This window comes from Podarcis pityusensis, assembly GCF_964106645.2.
Source record: "Podarcis pityusensis genome assembly, chromosome: 13".
NCBI classification, from domain to species: Eukaryota; Metazoa; Chordata; class Lepidosauria; order Squamata; family Lacertidae; genus Podarcis; species Podarcis pityusensis.
The window spans coordinates 46,035,744-46,055,269 of record NC_138038.1 but is presented as its reverse complement, the minus strand read 5'-3'; the positions used below and the strand labels follow the sequence as shown (position 1 = coordinate 46,055,269).

Genomic DNA, 19,526 nt, shown 5'->3' with positions numbered 1-19,526 from the left:
GGGTTTCCCCAGCCACTCTGGGCCACTTACAGCATATATAAAAATTGTAAAACATCAGACATTAAAAATTTCCTGATACAGGGCTGCCTTCAGCTGTCTTCCTTCAAAAGAGCATAGCTGGAATTGACCCCTCAAGTCTTTCCCCTTCAATCTGAGGGTGTTTTTTGGGGAGAGGGAGGGGGGAGTATTATAGATGTACTATATGTAATCAAAATAGGATTTTGGCTCACATCTCATTCACATGCCTTAATTCTGTTTCTACATCAATTTGATCCTTTAAAAATAATAGTCCTCCTAAACAGATAAACACAGATATATAGATATACTCTCACACACTGATAAATCCCTTATTATGCAGTTAAATGTGTGCTTTCCTGATATTTATACAGGGCTGGACACATACCTGTTCATGAGATCAGTTGTCCCCCAGAAAAGGCAGGATTTATGAGTGACTTTTTAGGGTAGGTAAAGGCATGTTGGGTCGATGGCAGGTTTACCATTCCATTCCAAATTGCTAAGGATTTCTGCAATAAAAATGTTTTTTTTGGGGGGGGGGTGTAAAAGAAATAAGTTGAAAGGAGAGCGAGGAAATTTTTAGCCACCACTCTGCTTTCTGGGTGCTGCTGCACTCAGGTCCTACATACAGCTTTCCTGTAGGCATATAACAGGTTGTAGGTTGCCTTGATATTGCCAGTTGGAAGATGGGATCTGTATCTTTGTACCAAAGGAAAGGGCCATCAACCTACTACAAACATTGCTGCCACTAATTCACCACCCTAGAGCCTCCCTAATTTGCCAGCCACACATGTTCAGATTTCCTCCTCTTCAGATAGTCTTTGAAGGCTTCATTGACCTTCTCATTACTTAGACTATAAATAAAAGGGTTCAAAAATGGTGTAAATGCTCCAGTAAGGACTGCAAGTCCCTTCTGGACATCCCAAGATCATCCCTGGCTGGGCAAGGAGTACATGAATATTGCACTGCCATAAAAGATGGACGTGGTTCTGCTGTGAGAAGCGCAGGTTGGAAATGCCTTTTGCCGACCTTTTATGGAGTACATGTGCAAGACGGTGACAATGATGTAGACATCAGAGAGACCCATGACAGACAAGGAGGTGACTAACACCGGTCCAGACAGAATGCCCTCCAGAGCCAGAAGGAGCTGCACCTGATTTCAAGGAACTTTTATCATTGGACCATAGTCACAGAAAAAATGGTCTATGACATTATCACCACAGAAGGACAACCGAGTCAGCAAAAGCGTGGGAGTAAAGTTGTTAAGGAAAGCATCAACATTCTTCACATTACATTGTTGTTAAATGTGTGTTGTTGAAGGCTTTCAAACCAACTAATAACACATAAATTGGGGGGGGGGGTCCTTTTCAAAAATTTCAGTTCTCGAAATTGTGAAATGCTGTTCTCCAGCCAAGTAGTGGGTGCAGATGTGCATATACTAGGATAAAAAGTCCATAAAAATGCACACATTGGTGACAATAACATGTCAAACTTCATTATATTATGATAAATTGCTTTAAAAAACATGTAGATTAGGAAGAAATGTGCACATTAAGAGAATTTTTTTCCTGAAGACTTGCTGATTTGCCAAAATTTTGTACTTGTTAGCTATAAAATCAGATTGCTTGGCACTGATACTACCCTAGATATCTCTCTCTCTCAAAAAAGTAATAATTATCGTGTTTGTCCATAATGAAAATAAGAAAACTCTGAATACCTTTATAAAGCAAAGCAGTATAATATGCTATAATATGCCTTACCTTGACCAGATCTATAATATAGACTTCCTGTGTCACTTAAAGCTTATCACGGCTGGGTGTCTTCCATTATCCTCTCCATGGAATACTAGTGAGACAAGCTTTATTTAAAGGTCCCTTGGGAGGAGGATGTTCAATCTTAAATAGAATAAAGCTGCGTTAATTTGCACAGATTAGCCTTCTCCAACCCGTGCTCTCCACATGTTTGGACCACAGCTCCCAGCAGCCACTGCCAGATTCAGAGCGACCCAAATTCAATCTCCAGGTTAGGAGCTGATGATTATTCCACTCTTTCCCAGGCCTATCTGAAATTGGTAGCCATTGAACCCAGGACTTTTTGTGTGCAAATCAGATGCTTTACCACTCAGCCCTCCCTGCCCCCCACAGTGGAATGTGTTGCACCCATAACTAAGGACAGAAAACAATTGGCCAAGTGCAGGAAGTCCCCAATTGTTATATATATATATATATATATATATATATATATATATATATATAGACTTCCGGGTTAGCATCATCGGCGAATGGCGAAGTTCCTCCGACCGGAGGAACTGGCTCCGTGGAAACTGGGTCTTCCCGCCGCGGCAAAGGTGGGGACCCGCTAAAATTCCCAGGAGGAGGAAGCCTGGGAATGTGGGGTTCAGCAGGGCACCAGGAGCGCCCCCCTACTCACAGGGAACCCCTTTTTGGGATTCCGGAGTGAAGTGGGGTGAGCAGCGCGGTGCTGCGAACTGACTGCTACTTTCACGGAGTGAAGCCGCACAGCCATCGCCGGAGAGCGCTGACTTTTTCCTGTGGACAATTGGATTTAAAACAAGTACCCATGAGTAGAAACGGAAAATTGGATCAAGAAATATCTTAATTTGACATTGAAGCGGGAAGGTTCAAAACAGGAAGTCCGCCTTCCACTTTTTGTATATAGACTAAAGAAAAAACCTTGTAAGCTAAAGCCTGGAAAGTCGTTAAAAAAGCCTAAATTTCCTTCATTTATAACTACTGAAACCCCCTTGGAAGCAGGAGAAAAGGGGGGGGGACTTTGTGTAACGCCTGCAGGAGAGGGAGTGAAGAAAGATAAGTTTCCACCGTCTCTAACCTGGGAACGGGGTGTCAGAGACAGAAATTGTTGGAGAGGTTCATTGACTGTGAATGGAATACTTTGATAGATAGCTGAAGAAGAGAAATAAACTGATTCCAATGTTGCCTTTTGCATTCTAAAGAAACAAAATATCTGAAAAATGAAAGTAATTTTCCTTTGTTGGACTTGCCTTAAAAAGATTGTCTCCTCTAGAGGGAGCCTGCTAAATTGTTGCTGCAGTCTACTTGAGGATTCCACAGCTGTGAGATTAAGATCGTGGGATTGGTCCTTTTGACCTTGACTAAATATGAGCTGGAAGGAAGTTTTGGTGCTTGCTTTATGCAAGACAAGTGCTTTGTTGGAACAGATGCATGAGAAGATGGATTTGATGAATGAGAAAATGGATTTGATGACTGTTGTGGCCAATAACTGTGGACAAATAGTGAATAGTGATACAGAAACCATCCAGGATCCAACTCAGGAACCTGTATTGATTGGGCAAGTGCAGAAGATAATGGAGGAGGCTGAGGTTGCACCTCAAATAATACAAATGGAGAGGCCCAAGGCCCTACAGGAGCATAAGCCGCTGTTTTTGAAGATTGAAGTTGGAGTGGGCCAGGGGGAGTCTGGAGCTGAGGAGGCTTTTAACTTTGGAGAGACTTCAAAATATGCTCGTAAATATTTTTTGGATTATATTGATGACTGTGGGGAGTGGGACTGTGGGGAATGGGTTGGTTTGATGAAGGGAGACGGAGATAACTTTGGGTTGGAACCCCCCAGAGACCTACTCCTCAATGAGAAAGGAAAGAAATTAAGAGAGAGACCAACAAAAGACAAGGAAAAGTGCAAGTATAAACAAGAAGAAGAAGATCTGCAGAAGGGACATGGAAGAGACTTAAGGGCCTCGGACATAAGATTACCAGGTTGATGGACTAGATGGAATGGACAGTAAGAACTGACATGACCCGAGACCAGGAAGAAGAGACGTTGGATGAAGACTGGAAGAAAATTTATAAAGATTTTTTTTATTATTTAGGGAATTAGCCTAAAATTAATGAAAATTATGGAAAATTTTGGAATGAAACTATATGACTCTAGCAGAAATGATATCAGGAGTTATGTATAACTGAGTATTAAGTTTTAAGTTTTAAGGTATTTTATGGTAAGATAAGGTTAAATAAATTAAGGTAATTTGAATAACAGAATATGGGGAGAGATGGAAAGGATCTGTCGAGTTAATTAATAGGTTAAATTGTTAAGATAAATCATCTAATAAAAATTGAGAAAGATGAAAAGAATTTGCTGAAAAAACTAACTAAACTAGAATACAAAAAGGGAGGTGTGAGGAGGTCAACGAAACAAGCAAATGGAAGTTAAAGATATGCAATATGGGATTTGTGTCTTTTTCCCCTTTTTATTTTCTTTTTTGCTGTATTGTTGTATTGGTTTTTATGTTTTGTGTTTTTTCTTCTTTTTATGTATTGCAGTGTTGTTGTTTTTTCTTTCTGTAATTCTGAAATTATTAATAAATATTATTTAAATATATATATATATATATATATATAAACATACACACTGGACCTGTCAGCATGTTGAGCAAACTAGAAAGAGTGGTTATATATGTTGCCCAAGGACCCTTTTAGAAGATGGCAAAAATGTATCTTTGGATCTCTGTACATCAGTGGTGGTTAACTTTGGTAGGACCACAGGTTAGCTACCCTTGCTCTGTCTATAGACATCATCCCTCTCCTTTGCCTGTTTAAGTGATGGTCTGCAGTTTATAAAAATGGGTCCATTTTCACAATAGGGTATTCCAACCAGAAGGCCCAGTTTTCACAAGAACGGAGGTCGCATGAGGGTTGCTAGTCAAACCTTTGCAGAGCTGCAATTCCCAGCACCCTTAGTAAACTGTAGTTCCCAGAAATCTTTGGGGAAAACCATGGTTTTTAAAGTGGTATAGGAGTGCATTAAATGTATGCTATAGGTGTGACCAGTGACTTGGAACCACCCTGGCAGAATATATGAACAGGGGCACAGGCTTCCTGCCTCAGACGGTTGTTGTGCTGACAAAACTGCATAGCATTTCCTTATATTTGCTGCCCCCTAGTGGCACTTAAAGGGCTATTTAATCTTCTACAGTAAAGAGTTCTTCCTTGAAAAAGATACAGTGATTGGTATGTGTGAAAGGAATAAAAACACAATGTCCACAAAAAGCTTAAGTTTTCTTAAAACAACCATACTGGGAGTAAGAGTGATTACCAGTATCCAGTTATGTAGAACAGAGTTTTCTGTTGCTTAAAATTCAAGTGGCACACATGAAATGCCAAGTTCATTGACTTTTGGAAACCAATGATTATTTTAAAAGAAATTGGTTTATTTGGGCTTCAGATATACCACAAAATGTTTCATGAGCCTATTTTAGTCAGTTCACGTTTCCCCTTCCTCCCGTTGTTTCAAACTCCATGATGTCCGTCTTCTCTTTTATAGAAAAATAACACTGCCTAAAACTATGATTCTATGATCTTCCGAATATGAAATAAGGGTCTGGTGATAATTCAGAGGTTTTCCACACCAGTGAAGGCTTTTGTTTTAACGAGAAAACTATTTATTTTGACTTCTGAAACACCATAAGAAGTATCATGGGTCTATTTTAACCAGTTCATAACTCCCTCTTCCTTCCATCATTTCAAACTGCATGAGTTTCTCTGCATTTTATTAAATACATGCTTGCAGGCAAACACATTTTTCAAAGCATCTTGGACCTGCTTGTTCCTCAGGCTGTACACAAAGGGGGTCATTAGAGGACAAACCACATTGTTAAGAATGGCCACAACCTTGTTGAAGTTTTGCCCACCATCCCGCTCAGGTATGATGTACATAGAGATGCAGCTTCCATAGGCGACAGTGACAATGGTGATGTGGGAAGCACAGGTGGAAAAGGCCTTCTGCCTCCCTGCAGCACTTGGGATGTGGAGAACAGTTGAGATTATATTGACATAGGACACAACGGTGATAGCGAAAGTCCCCAGTACTGTAAACACCGAAATAATAAAGTCGGAGAGCTCCAAGAAATGTGTGTCACCGCAGAGAAGATGGAGTAATGGTTTGCTGTCGCAGAAGAAATGGTCAATGATGTTTGAACCACAAATAGGAAATTGAATATATAGCAAAGTTTGAGCCAAAATCACAGCAAGCGACCCAATCCAAGAGAAGAGCACCAAAAGTGTGCAGAACTTCTCATTCATGATGGTGGTGTATCTTAGGGGATTGCAGATGGCCATATATCGGTCAAAGGACATCACAGTCAGCAGGATGAAATCTGTGGTGCCCAGGAAGAAATAGAAAAACAATTGACTTATACATCCAGCATATGAAATTGTTTTCCTGCCAGATGCAAGGTTGAACAATGCTTTTGGGATGGCAGCAGTGGTGTATCCAATCTCCAAGATGGCATAATTCCGCAGGAAGAAATACATGGGTGTCCTGAGGCGGAAATCCATGAGAGTGACGGTGATAATGATCATGTTTCCCGTTACAGCCATCAGGTACATGATTAAGAAGAGGACAAAGAAAAATATCTCTAGTTTGGCGTTCTCAGTGAATCCCAGCAGTAAAAACTCATTGATCTTTGTTTGGTTCTCCATAAAGTCTTGACTTTCATGAGTTATCTGCTGGCAAAAGGTGAGTATAGATAAGTCTCATCATCCTCCTCATCATCATTATGAAGTTAAGCCAAGCCTGCCTGGATCAGACCAGGTAATCATATATTTCAGCCTCCTGTTTCATACATTGACTCAGAATCGGAGTCATAGAATCATGAAGTTAAAGGGACCACAAGGGTCATCTAGTCAAAACACCTGCAATGCAAAAATCTTTTTGCCCAGTGTGGGACCTGAAGCCAAGACCATAATATTAAGAGTCTCATGCTCTTCCAGCTGAGCTAAATATTCAGGGGAAATTCACACAACTGGATGCAACTGACCATACCTGCAAAGACAGAGGCAAAATGTCCATATAAAAGTGCCATTTTTATCCAAAGCACACATGCAAAGAGTCAAGCACACATGCAAACACTGAACTGATCACTTGCAAAGTCCTTGTCTGACAACATATCTGCAAAGAAATTCATTGGGACCACCAATATTTATTGGTAATTGACATTCACACAAATGGTTAGTACTTCCACTTAATGAAGACTTAATAACAGTGTTTGTGAGATAGTGTGTGAGGAAGACAGTTACTGAATTTGCACATCACCATGCTCAGTCCTAACTTAGGCTGAGTGAAGCAGTTACCTTATGGAACAGAAGCGGAACGGTATCAGTGCACTGTTGAGGATAGAGTTGTGGATACCACAAGCCTTGCCATATATTCCTTCAGCTAAAGTTTGGCAGAGGACTTCACTGTTTCACCAGTGTTGATGTAAGAGTCAGCTGCCACAGTATAGGCAGTTTCTGTAGCTGGAGGGAAGGTGGCATCCTGCCCTTTGCCACATGCTCCGTAATACCTCATCTCACCATGTCCATTGTAGCGGCCACATGATCTCCTGCAATGACTTTGCAAAGTTTTTTGCAGATAAAGTCGCTCAGATTCGAGAAGAGGTAGACTCCACCGTGGGAGCAGGGCCGGGGCGGGAGAGTGCTAGAGTCCTGTCTAGTCAAGTTGTGTGGGATCAATTCCAATCTGTTACCCCCGAGGATGTGGACAGGCTGCTTGGACGAGTGAAACCAACCACTTGCCTCCTTGATCCTTGCCCATCCCGGCTTATAAAAGCTAGCCGGGAAGGACTGGGCGATGGGCTTCGTGGGGTGGTGAATGCTTCCCTCCGTGAGGGAGCCTTCCCAGACCCGCTGAAAGAGGCGGTTATTAAACCGCTTCTTAAAAAACCATCTTTAGATGCGGCCACGATAGCCAACTATCGCCCAGTCTCAAATCTTCCATTCTTGGGCAAGGTGATTGAGCGAGTGGTTGCTGAACAACTCCAGGCACGCCTGGAAGAAGCGGACCATTTGGATCCCTTCCAGTCGGGATTCAGGCCTCATCATGGGACTGAAACTGCCTTGGTCGCACTGGTTGATGATCTCCGGCGGGCTAGGGACAAAGGTGAGAGCTGTTTCCTAGTTCTGCTGGATCTCTCAGCGGCGTTTGATACCATCGACCATAACATCCTTCTGGACCGTCTAGAGGGGCTGGGAGCTGGGGGCACTGTTATACAGTGGTTCCGCTCCTTCCTCCTGGGCCGTGTTCAGAAAGTGGTGGTGGGGGATGAGTGTTCAGACCCCTGGGCCCTCACTTGTGGGGTGCCTCAGGGTTCTGTCCTCTCCCCCATGCTTTTCAACATCTACATGAAGCCGCTGGGAGAGATCATCAGGAGGTTTGGGCTGGGTGTTCATCAGTATGCAGATGATACCCAGCTCTACCTCTCTTTCAAATCAGAACCAGTGAAGGCAGTGAAGGTCCTGTGTGAGTGCCTGGAGGCGGTTGGAGGTTGGATGGCGGCTAACAGATTGAGGTTGAATCCTGACAAGACAGAAGTACTGTTTTTGGGGGACAGGAGGCGGGCAGGTGTGGAGGATTCCCTGGTCGTGAATGGGGTAACTGTGCCCCTGAAGGACCAGGTGTGCAGCCTGGGAGTCATTTTGGACTCACAGCTGTCCATGGAGGCACAGGTCAAATCTGTGTCCAGGGCAGCTGTTTACCAGCTCCATCTGGTACGCAGGCTGAGACCCTATCTGCCTGCGGACTGCCTCGCCAGAGTGGTGCATGCTCTGGTTATCTCCCGCTTGGATTACTGCAATGCGCTCTACGTGGGGCTACCTTTGAAGGTGACCCGGAAACTACAACTAATCCAGAACGCGGCAGCTAGACTGGTGACTGGGAGCGGCCGCAGAGACCACATAACACCGGTCTTGAAAGACCTACATTGGCTGCCAGTACGTTTCCAAGCACAATTCAAAGTGTTGGTGCTGACCTTTAAAGCCCTAAACGGCCTTGGTCCAGTATATCTGAAGGAGCGTCTCCACCCCCATCGTTCTACCCGGACACTGAGGTCCAGCACTGAGGGCCTTCTGGCGGTTCCCTCACTACGAGAAGCCAAGTTACAGGGAGCCAGGCAGAGGGCCTTCTCGGTAGTGGCGCCTTCCCTGTGGAACACCCTCCCACCAGATGTCAAAGAGAACAACAACTACCAGGCTTTTAGAAGACATCTGAAGGCAGCCCTGTTTCGGGAAGCTTTTAATGTTTGAGGTATTATAGTATTTTAATATTCTTTTGGAAGCCGCCCAGAGTGGCCGGGGAAGCCCAGCCAGATGGGCGGGGTATAAATAATAAATTATTATTATTATTATTATTATTATTATTATTATTATTATTGTGACTGCCTCTGCCCTGAAAGAGAGTCTGACTTCACTGTGACAATGGTTGGATTACCAAAATCACAAGCTTAGCCAAGGGGATTGTGGCAGGAAATTGCTACAACAGCTTTGCTAACTGTCATGGAGCTCAGGTCAGAAAATTACCATGTACGGCGTCTGTGGCTTGAAGTCAGAGTACATAGAAGCCTTCCTGTCCAAAATGGTTGTGAGAGAGCTCTAAGATTTCAAAAAGTGTGTAATTGGAGTCCAGCCACAGTGCCTAAAGGAACACAGGTGGAAGGGAGGGAATACTATGAATATAATGGCAAATATGTCAAATTCTGCTATAAATAGTAATAGTAATAATAATGAGAAGCGCAGGTTGGAAACATCTTTTGCTGACCTTTTATGGAGTACATGTGCAAGATGGTTGCAATGATGTAGACATCAGAGAGACCCATGACAGACAAGGAGATGACTAACACCAGTCCAGACAGAATGCCCTCCAGAGCCAGAAGGAGCTGCACCTGATTTCAAGGAACTTTTATCATTGGAGCATAGTTGCAGAAAAAATGGTCTATGACATTATCACCACAGAAAGAGAACCAAGTCAGCAAAAGCGTGGGAGCAAAGTTGTTAAGGAAAGCGTCAACATTCTTCACATTACATTGTTGTTAAATGTGTGTTGCTGAAGGCTTTCAAAACTTCCTAATAACGCTAATAACACATAAACGGGGGGGGGGGGGTGTCATTTTTCAAAAAATTCAGCTCTCGAAATTTTGGAATGCTGTTCTCCAGCCAAGTAGTAGGTGCAGATGTGCATATACTAGGATAAGAAGTCCATAAAAATGCACACATTGGTGACAATAACATGTCAAAGTTCATTATATTATGATAAATTGCTTTAAAAAAACATGTAGATTAGGAAGAAATGTGCACATTAGGGGAATTTTTTTCATGAAGACTTAAAAAAATATGTAAATACAAGCTGATTTGCCAAAATTTTGTACTAGTTAACTATTTAATCATATAGTTTGGCACTGATACTACCCTAGATATGTCTCTCTCAGAAAAAGGAATAATTGATGTGTTTGCCCATAATGAAAATAAGAAAACGCTGAATACCTTTATAAAGCGAAGCAGTATAATATGCTATAATATGCCTTACCTTGGTATGACGCAGCTATCAGCACCAGATCTATAATACAGATTTTCTGTGTCACTTAAATCTTATCATGGCACTTAAATCCATCATCCTCTCCATGGAATACTAGTGAGACAAGCTTTATTTAAAGGTCCCTTGGGAGGAGGATGTTCATTTTTAAGTTGAACAAAGCTGTGTTAATTTGCACAGATTAGCCTTCTCCAACCCATGCTCTCCACATGTTTGGACCACAGCTCCCAGCAGCCACTGCCATACTCAGAGGGTCCCAAATTCAATCTTCAGGTTAGGAACTGATGATTATTCCACTCTTTCCCAGGCCTATCTGAAGTTGGTAGCCATTGAATACAGGACTTTCTGTGTGCAAATCAGATGCTTTACCACTCAGCCCTCCCTGCCCCCCACAGTGGAATAATAATAATAATAATAATAATAATAATAAATTTTATTTATATCCCGCCCTCCCCAGCCGATGCCGGGCTCAGCGCAGCTAACAACAATAAAACAGTACAAAAGTACAGCACAAACAACACTCTAAAATAATTCATTATAAAATTAATTAATTCAAGCCACTGGCAACCATTGGGCCAGAGCTCCGCGAAGATTGCCGAGGGAGGGAGTCAGGCTGTGCCCTGGCCAAAGGCCTGGTGGAGCAGCTCTGTCTTGCAGGCCCTGCTGAAAGATGTCAAGTCCCGCAGGGCCCTGGTCTCTTGTGACAGAGTGTTCCACCAGATCGGAGCCACGGCCGAAAAAGCCCTGGCTCTAGTTGAGGCCAGCCTAACTTCTCTGTGGCCTGGGACCTTCAAGATGTTTTTATTTGAAGACCGTAAGTTTCTCTGTGGGGCATACCAGGAGAGGCGGTCCCGTAGGTACGAGGGTCCTAGGCCGTATAGGGCTTTAAAGGTTAAAACCAGCACCTTAAACCTGATCCTGTACTCCACCGGGAGCCAGTGCAGCTGGTATAGCACCGGGTGAATGTGATCTCACAGCGAAGACCCCGTAAGGAGTCTCGCTGCAGTATTCTGCACCCGCTGAAGTTTCTGGGTCAGTCTCAAGGGCAGCCCCACGTAGAGTGAGTTACAATAATCCAGTATGGAGGTGACCGTCACGTGGATCACAGTGGCTAGGTCAGGGCGAGAGAGGTAAGGAGCCAACTGCTTAGTTTGGCGGAGATGGAAAAATGCCGCCTTTGTTGCAGCTGCAATCTGCGCCTCCATGGAAAGGGAGGTGTCGAAGATTACACCCAAACTCTTAACGGACGGTGCTGGCACTAATTGTGCCCCCACAAGAGATGGGAGTTGCCCCCCCAATCCCATATCGTCCCGTCCCAGCCACAGGACCTCTGTCTTCGAAGGATTTAGCTTCAACCGGCTCCCACGTAACCATCCAGCCACAGCTTCCAAACATCTGGTCAGTGTGTCTGGGGCCGAGTCAGGATGGCCATCCATCAACAGATAGAGTTGGGTGTCATCAGCATACTGATGGCAACCCAGCCCAAAACTCCGGACAAGCTGGGCAAGGGGGCGCATAAAGATGTTGAAAAGCATCGGGGAGAGTATTGCACCCTGAGGTACTCCACACACCAAGGAGTGGCGCGATAACAATTCCCCCCCAAGCACCACCCTCTGTCCCCGACCAGAGAGAAATGAGCGCAGCCATTGAAGGACTGTGCCCTGGATCCCCACGTCGGCAAGGCGGTGGTCCAGAAGTTCGTGATCGACCATGTTGAAAGCTGCTGACAGATCTAGAATAATCAGCAGCCCCGACCCACCTCGATCCAGCTGTCTACGAAGATCATCTTTTAGGGCAACCAGAGCCGTCTCGGTCCCATGACCAGCGCGGAAGCTGGATCCAGAGCCGATGTTTCATCCAGAAACCCACCAAGCTGTTCAGCAACTGCTCTCTCAATCACCTTACCCAGGAACGGAAGATTCGAAACCGGGCGGTAATTGGATAGATCTAAAGGATCTAATGATGTTTTCTTTAAGAGCGGGCGCACCACTGCCTCCTTCAGTTCCCCTGGAAATGTCCCCGTGACAAGGGACAAATTGATGATATCCCCCAGGAGGGCCCGCACCTCGTCTGGACACGCTCTAATCAGCCAAGACGGGCACGGGTCGAGAGGACAGGTGGTGGGCTTTCCAGCTCGGAGGAGTCTGTCCACATCAGCTGGGGATATCCGGTTGAAGTGGTCCAATATTGGACCCGAGGACAGTTGAGGGGCCTCCAGTTCCTTTATTGTATCCAAATTGGCAGGGAGGTCAGGGCGGAGCAATAAGACCTTCTCCGCAAAAAAGCTCGCAAATGCCTCACAGCTGTGTGTCAAATTGTTTTTTAAATTTGGCTGTCCCTCAAGGGACGTTAAAGACCTGATTGTACTAAATAATTGCGCCGGGCAAGAGCTAGCGGATGCAATGGAGGCTGAGAAGTAAGACTTCTTAGCAGCCTTCACCGCCATCTCGTAGGTTTTCATAAAAGCCCTATAAGATGTTCTTGAGGCTCCGTCACAGGTACCCCGCCATACTCGCTCTAGCCGTCTGAGGTCCCGCTTCATTTTCCAGAGCTCCTCGGTAAACCAGGGAGCCCGGTTTCTGCAGGGTCGCAGAGGGCGCTTAGGTGCAATCTCATCGATGGCTGCCAGGAGCTGGATATTCCAGCCCTCAACAAGCTCAGTCAATGAGTCGCCAGGGGGAGCAAGGTCCCGCAAGGCTTGGCGGATTCTATCAGGGTCCATCAGCCTCTGTGGGCGAGCCCAAATCGGCTCGCCACCTAAGCAGGGTGGGGGTGGAAAGTCAATCCTGGCTTTCAGAGCGTAGTGATCAGACCATGGCACCTTCATCGAAGGAGACATGATCACATCTATACCTACGCCAAAGATCAAATCCAGCGTGTGGCCTGCTTGATGTGTGGGGCCCGAAACAAACTGGGAGAGCCCTAGTGTCGCCATGGAAGACACCAGGTCCAGAGCCTGTGAGGAGGGAGTGGCATCAGCATGGATGTTGAAGTCCCCCAATACCAATAGGTTAGGGAACTCCAAGGCCCAGCTGGCCACCGCCTCCAATAGGCCTGACAGGGTGGCTGCTGGTGCGCTAGGTGGTCAGTACACCAGCCAGACAGCCAAGCTCTCCTCGGAGCCCCACACCAGGCCAACACATTCAATGCTGGGGATCGATGGCGATGGTAGAGCCCTGAAAGGACAATCTTCCCGGATTAATAAGGCCACCCCTCCCCCCCGGCCCACAGGCCGCGACTGGTGGAGGATGGAGAAACCCGGGAATGTGTTGCACCCATAACTAAGGACAGGAAACAATTGGCCGAGTGCAGGAAGTCCCCAATTGTTATTTATACATATCAAAACATACACACTAGACCTGTCAGCATGCTGAGCAAAGCAAGCAAACAACTAGAAGATGGCAAAAATGTATCTTTGGATCTCTGTACATCAGTGGTGGTTAACTTTGGTAGGACCACAGGTTAGCTACCCTTGCTCTGTCTATAGACATCACCCCTCTCCTTTGCCTGTTTAAGTGACGGTCTGCAGTGATTAAAAATGGGTCCATTTTCTACACACCTTCCTCCCCAAGAAATGCTTTGCAGACATTTAATTTATTTAAATGAACTGTACACTCCCTTACAGTGGAGTTTACAGTTTTATGGTGAGTGTTTCAGTTTCCTGAAATAGCTGTTTGCCAGTTCTTCATGCTTGCAGTGGCCTGACCGCCATCAATGGATGCTAACTTTTCCTTGTAGCCCATCTCTCCTCTCATTCCTTGAATGCTTTCCAAAAGTACTTTATAAGTATCTAAATGTGCACTCCCCCAGATATGGCTAGCTGGTATCACTGAGAGCAAAAGTAGGGAACTGAGGGTGCCGACAAGTGGTGTTTAATTTTAATTTTACTTTTCTCCAGAATACTGAAAAGGTTGCCATAAAAGTGATTTTGTCAAAGTGGAAAGTGTTTGTTCATTTCTAAAGAGAGCTGCTTTTTTCAGAAATGAATACAAATGACAACAGTTTTGCAAAGGAGTGCTGATTTAAAAGGTATATCATTTTACACTGATGTTTAAGTTAGGGGACTTGGTTTGTTAAAAAAACCAACAATCCCAGTATTCATAGACTATCTAAAAGTACTGCAGGAAACTTTGCTATATAATAAACTTTAAACTTTATTATATATTTTCCTAAGCTCCAAGTCTACTCATTGACTTCTTAATAATAATAGTAGTAGTAGTATCTATGCTGAAATACCTCTATGAATCAAGGTGTGCTTCTTATTCATTTTCTGGGTGGTATTTAATTCTCTAGGGATATGAATACAAGGAACAAATTTATTAAACTGTGACAGAATAATTTCTGACCTCCAGCAACCTTAGTTGATTCTAGCAGATCAGAGTCCCTTACAGCCACCTAGATTTGACTGGTTGGCATAACTGAGGGCAATTGTGAGGAACTGAGAGTGTGGGCAAGTGGTGGGAATTTAAGCAAAAAAAATATTTTTTGTGCACAGTTAAAGTTGCCATAAGAGTGATTTTGACAGAGCTGGAAGTGGTTGTGAAATGCCATGAGTACTTTCACCTCAACTCTAATCATGACATTCTACCTGTCAGAAGGAGGACCTTTGTCAAAAGCATGTTGATTTTAAATATACAGTATGTCTTTTTACACTGATGTTAAATTACACTTTTACAAAGGACTTTTAAAAATCTAGTTTTCATAGACCTTTTCATAGAGCATTGCTAGAAATTTGGCAGATAATTAACTTCAAACCTTTTTTAAACAACTGATTAGTTCCCAAGCTCCAGTCTACTTATTAACTTCTTAAAAATTAAACCATCTAAGTTGAGATGCCTCCAAGGATCAAAACTTGCCTCTCACTTTAGGGTAATTAATTCTCTAGGGAATGATTGCTAGGAACAAACTTCTTAAACTTTTTAAAAAATAATAATGATGATGATGTTGACCTCTAGTAACCTTGGTTGATACCAGGAAATCAGAAAACAACTGAATGAATACCAGATCTCCTTCTCATAGACCAGCATGTAGACAGTGGTGAAGTGGTCAGTTCTAAAGTGCAGGAACCTATCAGGACAGCCCCTACCCCAACACAGGAGTCCACAAAAGTGGGCAGGTGTGGACTATATACATCAGTGGTAGCCAAAACGGTGCCCTCCACATGACGTTGGCCTGTTGATACTGCTGTCCCTGACCAATAGCTATACATGCTGAGGCTGATGGGATTTGTAGTCCAACAACTTCTGAGGGGCATCTTATTGGTAATCCATGATCTGCATACAGGCACATACACATGAGGCAAAGGACACAGAATATATTATCCAATGTATGAGGGTCAGAAAGACTGCAATTCAAGGCACGGTTTCCTGGAAAGGAGCCAGGAGTGGTTCATCCAGTGGGGCAGATTGCAACAGTGAGATCACTGCCACATACCAGGAGGGAGGGCAGGTGATGATGGTGGGGCTGTGTGGCCCCACCATCAGGGTCAATACAGCTCTCCTGCCATTGCACACATGCAGCCTTGACTTGACTGCCACCTTGCTCTTCCTCTTCTGGTAGATGACAGAAAGGCTATGCTCAGCTCCACCTTACCAGGTCAGATGTTTGAGGAGTTAGCTCCATAGGAATGAGCAGTGCTTACTTCTGACAGCTGTGGTTCAATGGTTCTGAAATGAAGGGAAAGAGAGGTAAGCAACTAGGCCTTGGCCCAGCCATGCCACAGAGGCCCATACTGTGTGCTCTGATATGACTCCTAGAAACATGCCAGTTGACCCAATAAAGCAGGAAGCTGTTTATTGGACAATAAACTAGTGTGATTTCCTCTTCCTTCAGACTTATAAGTATGTAATGGACTTTTCATTTTTCTTTGACATTTTTTGGACTAGGATCTGGGAGATGAGGGCACAAATCCTTGCTCACTCTTGAGGCTCACTGGATGAAATTGAGCCATTCAAAATGTATCAGCTTTACCTACCTCAGAGAATGGTTGTATGGATGAAATAGAGAAGGCAGAACTATATATGGCATCTTGGTTGGAGGACAAGTGGGATAGCCATTAAGGCAAAAACAAAATAAAACAAATGGCTTTCGGAATTGTGCCAACTTGGAAATTGGACACACCCACTGCTGCCATCCCTAAAGTGTTGTTCAACTTTCCAACTGGCAGGAAAACAATCTCGTATGCTGGATGTATAAGTCAATTGTTTTTCTATTTCTTCCTGGGAACCACAGATTTCTTCCTGCCAACTGTGATGTCCTTTGACCGATATGTGGCCCTCTGCAATCCCCTAAGATACACCACCATCATGAATGAGAAGTTCTGCAACTTTTGGTGCTCTTCTCTTGGATTGGGTCACTTGCTGTGATTTGGCCCCAACTATGCTATTCGTTCAATTTCCTTTTAGTGATTCAAACATCATTGACCATTTCTTCTGCGACAGCAAACCATTACTCCATCTTCTCTGTGGTGACACACATTTTCTGGAGCTCTCCGCCTTTATTCTTTCAGTGTTTACACTACCGGGGACTTTACCTATCACTGTTGTGTCCTATGTGAATATAATCTCAACTGTTCTCCACATCCCAACTACTGCAGGGAGGCAGAAGGCCTTTTCCACCTGTGCTTCCCACATCACTGTTGTCACTGTCACCTATGGAAGCTGCATCTCTATGTACATCATATCAGATCAGGGTGATAGGCATAATTTCAACAAAGTAGTGCCATTTCTTAACTATGTGTTGTGTCCTCTTATGACGCCCTTTGTGTACAGCCTGAGGAACAGGCAAGTTAAAGATGCTTTGAAAGGTGCTTTTTGACTGCAGACATTTATTTAATAAAGGACAAATAAACTGGTGTAGTTCAAAAGAAAGAGAGGAGGGATAAGTGTGAACCAATTCAAATAGGCCCGTGATACTTCTTGTGGCATGTCAAAAACTGTAACAAAAAGTTTTGAAAAAGGAAAAAGGGGGGAAAGAAAAGCTTCCTTTGTTTGCAAAACCTCTCTTTATACCTTTTAGGCCAAATAATCCAAATCCTTGTTCAATTCAGGAAGTCCAGAGCAAGAGCATCTGAACCAACTCATGATGGGTGGCTTTCACAACACCTGTTTCCTTACCAAATTTGCAAATGAGAATAGCTATGTTCAAAACCATCAGCTTTGGGGTTGGTGGCAGGGAACAAGCACATCATTTTGCATTGGCAGGTGTGGGAAATGTTACTTTCCTCAATCTCAAATTATGGAATTGCATGAAAAACCATCTCAGCTACAGGATGCTGGCAAAGCCTAATTCAAAGTAGAACTTGTGCTATATAACATAATATATAATGCGTCTTCCAGAACAGTATGTAGTATATGGATATGTTTGTCTGTTTAATGAAATTAAATTAAACAATACATTTATTTAACAGAATTAAAGAACAATAATAGTAATGATCAGTGTTTTTTTGTTCCTAAAAATGTTTAGGGGTAGTCTTGCTTTGACTCAAGAAAATCACCATTTTATAGTTCAAATTGAGAAAAATAAATACAGCAAATGGACAAAAGTACAGTGGTACCTCAGGTTAAGTACTTAATTTGTTCTGGAGACCTGTTCTTAACCTGAAACTGCTCTTAACCTGAAGCACCACTTTAGCTAATGGGGCCTCCTGCTGCCGCTGCGCCGCCGCTGCACGATTTCTGTTCTCATCCTGAAGCAAAGTCTTTAACCCGAGGTTATATTTCTGGGTTAGCGGAGTCTGTAACCTGAAGCATATGTAACCCGAGGTATCACTGTACAAAGATTCACAAAATGATTAGGGTTATGCATAACCTTGTGTCCCCCCAGAAAAAAGAATTGGTAATGATGATGTTTCAAGATGGTGTGTAACACTAATTTTTCTAGGCAGAGCTTCTGCAAAGATGGATACTTCTGAAGAATAATAAAATGCCCATTTCCTTTCACAGTCTCTTTTCAGATGATCTCTTTTCACAGTTCCTTTTCAGATGGTCCCTGGTCCCTTAGCAATGGTTTTGAGTTGCCCAAACAAATTTCTCAAGGCCTCCTGAACCTGTTTGTTTCTCAAGCTGTAGATGAAAGGGTTGAGCAAAGGGGACACAACAGTATTGAGGACGGCCACCATTTTGCCAAACTCCACTTTGCTGCTCTTTGTTGGTTTGATATAAAGGAAGATGCAGCTCCCGTAGGTGATGGACACCACAATGAAGTGAGAGGCACAGGTGGAAAAGGCCTTCTGTCTCCCTGTGGCAGTGGGGAAATGTAAGATGGTTTGGATTATATTGGCGTATGACATTACTGTAATTGTCAAGCTTCCCAGCACAGAAAGCACAGCAGTGATGAACCCAAAGAATTCCAAAAGCGATGTGTCCCCACAAACGAGTTTGATCAACGGTGTATTGTCACAGAAGAAGTGGTCAAGGACGTTGGACTTGCATATTGGAAACTGTAGGAAAAGCACCGCTGGACCAATGATCAGGAGAAAACTGCCAACCCAACAAAACACAACCAGCGTGATGCATAAGTAATGGTTCATGATGGCTGGATATCGCAAGGGATTGCAGATGGCTACATATCGATCGTAGGACATGACAGCTAAGAGGAAGAACTCGGTAGTTCCCAGCTGGAAATATAAGAAGGACTGTATCATGCAACCAATGTAAGTGATGTTTTTATTGCCGGTTGAAAGATGGACCAAGGTTTGGGGAATTATTGCTGTGGTGAAGCCAATTTCCAAGAAAGAGAAATTCTGGAGGAAGAAATACATAGGAGTGTGTAGCCGGTGATCTATTTGAGCAACCATGATAATCACAGCATTGCCTAGGATGGCCAGAAGGTAGGAAAAGAGAAGGGTGGTGAATAACAGGAGCTGCAGTTTCCGGATGTCGGTGAAGCCCAGAAGAATAAACTCACTGACTGTTGTTTGGTTGTATTTCATGCCTGCTTTAGAACTGGAGATGGGGTGGGAGAAGAAAGTGATGGACAGAAATAAATAACATTGAAATAAATAACGTTGTGAACCGCCCTGTGATCTTTGGATGAATGGTGTGATAAATATAAGCAAACACATAAATGAATAAATGTTCATAATCATTTTCGTCACTACAGAGCTGTCGACAATTGCATGTGCAACCCCCAAGTTAAAATATGCCAATTGA

General features: G+C 43.7%; 2 protein-coding genes across 2 annotated transcripts; both read right to left on the bottom strand.

The window, feature by feature from the left end:
* Positions 1 to 5,528: 5,528 nt before the first annotated feature.
* Positions 5,529 to 6,491, bottom strand: LOC308461922 (olfactory receptor 6C75-like; the record flags this gene model as incomplete). The annotated part of the gene is made up of 1 exon (XM_080979092.1): positions 5,529 to 6,491. The coding sequence occupies one exon, from the start codon at positions 6,489 to 6,491 to the stop codon at positions 5,529 to 5,531; it is 963 nt and encodes a 320-aa protein (XP_080835218.1).
* An 11,861-nt stretch (positions 6,492 to 18,352) lies between these two features.
* Positions 18,353 to 19,306, bottom strand: LOC308461921 (olfactory receptor 6E1-like; the record flags this gene model as incomplete). The annotated part of the gene is made up of 1 exon (XM_080979091.1): positions 18,353 to 19,306. The coding sequence occupies one exon, from the start codon at positions 19,304 to 19,306 to the stop codon at positions 18,353 to 18,355; it is 954 nt and encodes a 317-aa protein (XP_080835217.1).
* Between the last annotated feature and the right edge of the window lie 220 nt (positions 19,307 to 19,526).